Source organism: Garra rufa, chromosome 24 (genome assembly GCF_049309525.1).
Source record: "Garra rufa chromosome 24, GarRuf1.0, whole genome shotgun sequence".
NCBI classification, from domain to species: Eukaryota; Metazoa; Chordata; class Actinopteri; order Cypriniformes; family Cyprinidae; genus Garra; species Garra rufa.
The window spans coordinates 31,822,358-31,824,208 of record NC_133384.1 but is presented as its reverse complement, the minus strand read 5'-3'; the positions used below and the strand labels follow the sequence as shown (position 1 = coordinate 31,824,208).

At 33.6% G+C, this 1,851-nt stretch overlaps 1 protein-coding gene across 1 annotated transcript in view; it reads right to left on the bottom strand.

The window, feature by feature from the left end:
* The window catches only part of atg9b (autophagy related 9B), a 38,440-nt gene continuing 36,589 nt past the window's right edge, over nucleotides 1-1,851 (bottom strand). The window contains exons 13-14 of the mRNA XM_073830602.1: nucleotides 572-751; nucleotides 1-436 (exon numbers count right to left, since the gene is read on the bottom strand). Of these exons, the coding sequence (XP_073686703.1) occupies nucleotides 591-751 (161 nt within the window). The 3' untranslated portion in view covers nucleotides 1-436; nucleotides 572-590. The remainder of the gene's footprint in view (nucleotides 437-571; nucleotides 752-1,851) is intronic.

Sequence of the window (1,851 nt, the reverse complement as noted above, 5' to 3'; positions counted from 1 at the left end):
GTCAAACTAGCAATACTACGATAAAAGGATGTTTTCATCCTTCAAAACCGAGGCAGCGCTTTCAAAAGAATCAGAGATGCGGAAAACGTAACTTGCTTGAACCCAAATGAAACAAACGTTGCATGAAAGAAACTGAAATGGAAATAAATACTGTAAAACAAGTGTCATCCTGTTGTGTCATAAAACAAAAACACACTCCAAAACACACAGCAGTCCCAAATGTAAATGTAATTGATGTGAGGAGGGAGGGGAAGTGGCAGACATACTCTTGCAGTCCGTTACGTCACAGTTCATCTGAACCAGAAGACGTGCGTCCAGAGAAGCGAACGGCTCCGACGGGTTCCTTGAACGTCATGCTTGGTGTGGCGTCCCAACATGCTTGATCAAAGGTATTTCAAACTAAAGTAAGGCCACAACTCCCAGAAATGAACAAAAACTGCAAACCAGAAAGAGAGATGATGTTAAGAGTCATTTTGCATTGAAACACTGATTAGATCTTTATATGAAGTGACAACTAGTTGGAGTCCAAACTGAACTATCAATGAAATGCAATTCATGTGGTGAAACATACTGTACAGGGTGAAGGCACTTCAGCTGCTCCCTCTGCTGGTCTGATCCGGCATTGGGTTGGTGTTTATCTCCTCTTCGTCGCCCTGCTCCTCTTCTTCCTCTTCAGCCCAGCCGCCCAGGCGGCTAGAAGTGGACGGCACCAGGGTGACTGTCTGTGCGGGCTGAATCTGAGGACCTTGAGCTGAAAGAAAGAACCGTTTGATATAATTACACCATGACCAGGTATGCAAAATGAGTTATTAATCCAAAGATTTTACTTTTGATGTTTGAGCTTGAAGCTTATTCTGGTTAAGAAACACTTGACTGAATAACTTAAAGTAAAGCAATCAATCTAAAAAGTAATTAACTAGTTGAGTAACATAACCTTGTAAAACAGTAGCACTTAAAATATGGTCAAAAATACTTTGTGGTAAAGACTAACAAAGTTTATAGGTAAAATCTTTTTTCCTTATTTAAATTTTGCTTTTTTTTATGAAGAGGAAAGTATGCAAAACCCAAAGATTTAACTTCTGATGTTTTCAGAAAATGTTCAGAAAATCCGACTGAGTAATTTGTAAAGCATTCAACCATAATCTGAAACATAACTCATTAGTCAAATAACACAAAAATATTATTAATGTTAATATTTACATATGCTAGCTATATGAATTAATCTGTAAAACATTTTTTTTTAAAGAATTCTCTTACGCTCATCAAGGCTGCATTTATTTAATCAAAAATACTGAAAAAACAGTAATATTGTGAAATATTATTACAGTTTAAAATAATATATTTCTATTTTAATATATTTTATAATATAATTTATTATTATTTTATCAGCCATTACTCCAGTCTTCAGTATCACATGTTTCATTAGAAATCATTCTAATATGCTGATTTATTACTTTTATTAGCAATGTTGAAAACAGTTGTGCTGCTTAGATTTTTTTTTGGTACTTGTGATACTTTTTTCAGGATTCTTTGATGAATAAAAAGTAACAAATTCTTAAATCACAAAATCTCCCAAATTCATCCCTTGAAAAACATTTTAAAATCAGACATTGCATTACTATGGAAAATGTACATCAAAATCACATTACAAAATGTTTTCATTCATGAATTATAAAAAAAAAAAAAAAATACATTTAGATAAATTTTAGAGTGCATTTTCACGTCTATGTTCAAAAATAGGAGTGACAGTTAAATGGTTAAAACGAGACTGATAAGAAATTTGGTGAGAAAATACACTTCATTTGTACATACAGCAGGTACGTATTAAGCAGCAAAACTGTTTTCAACACT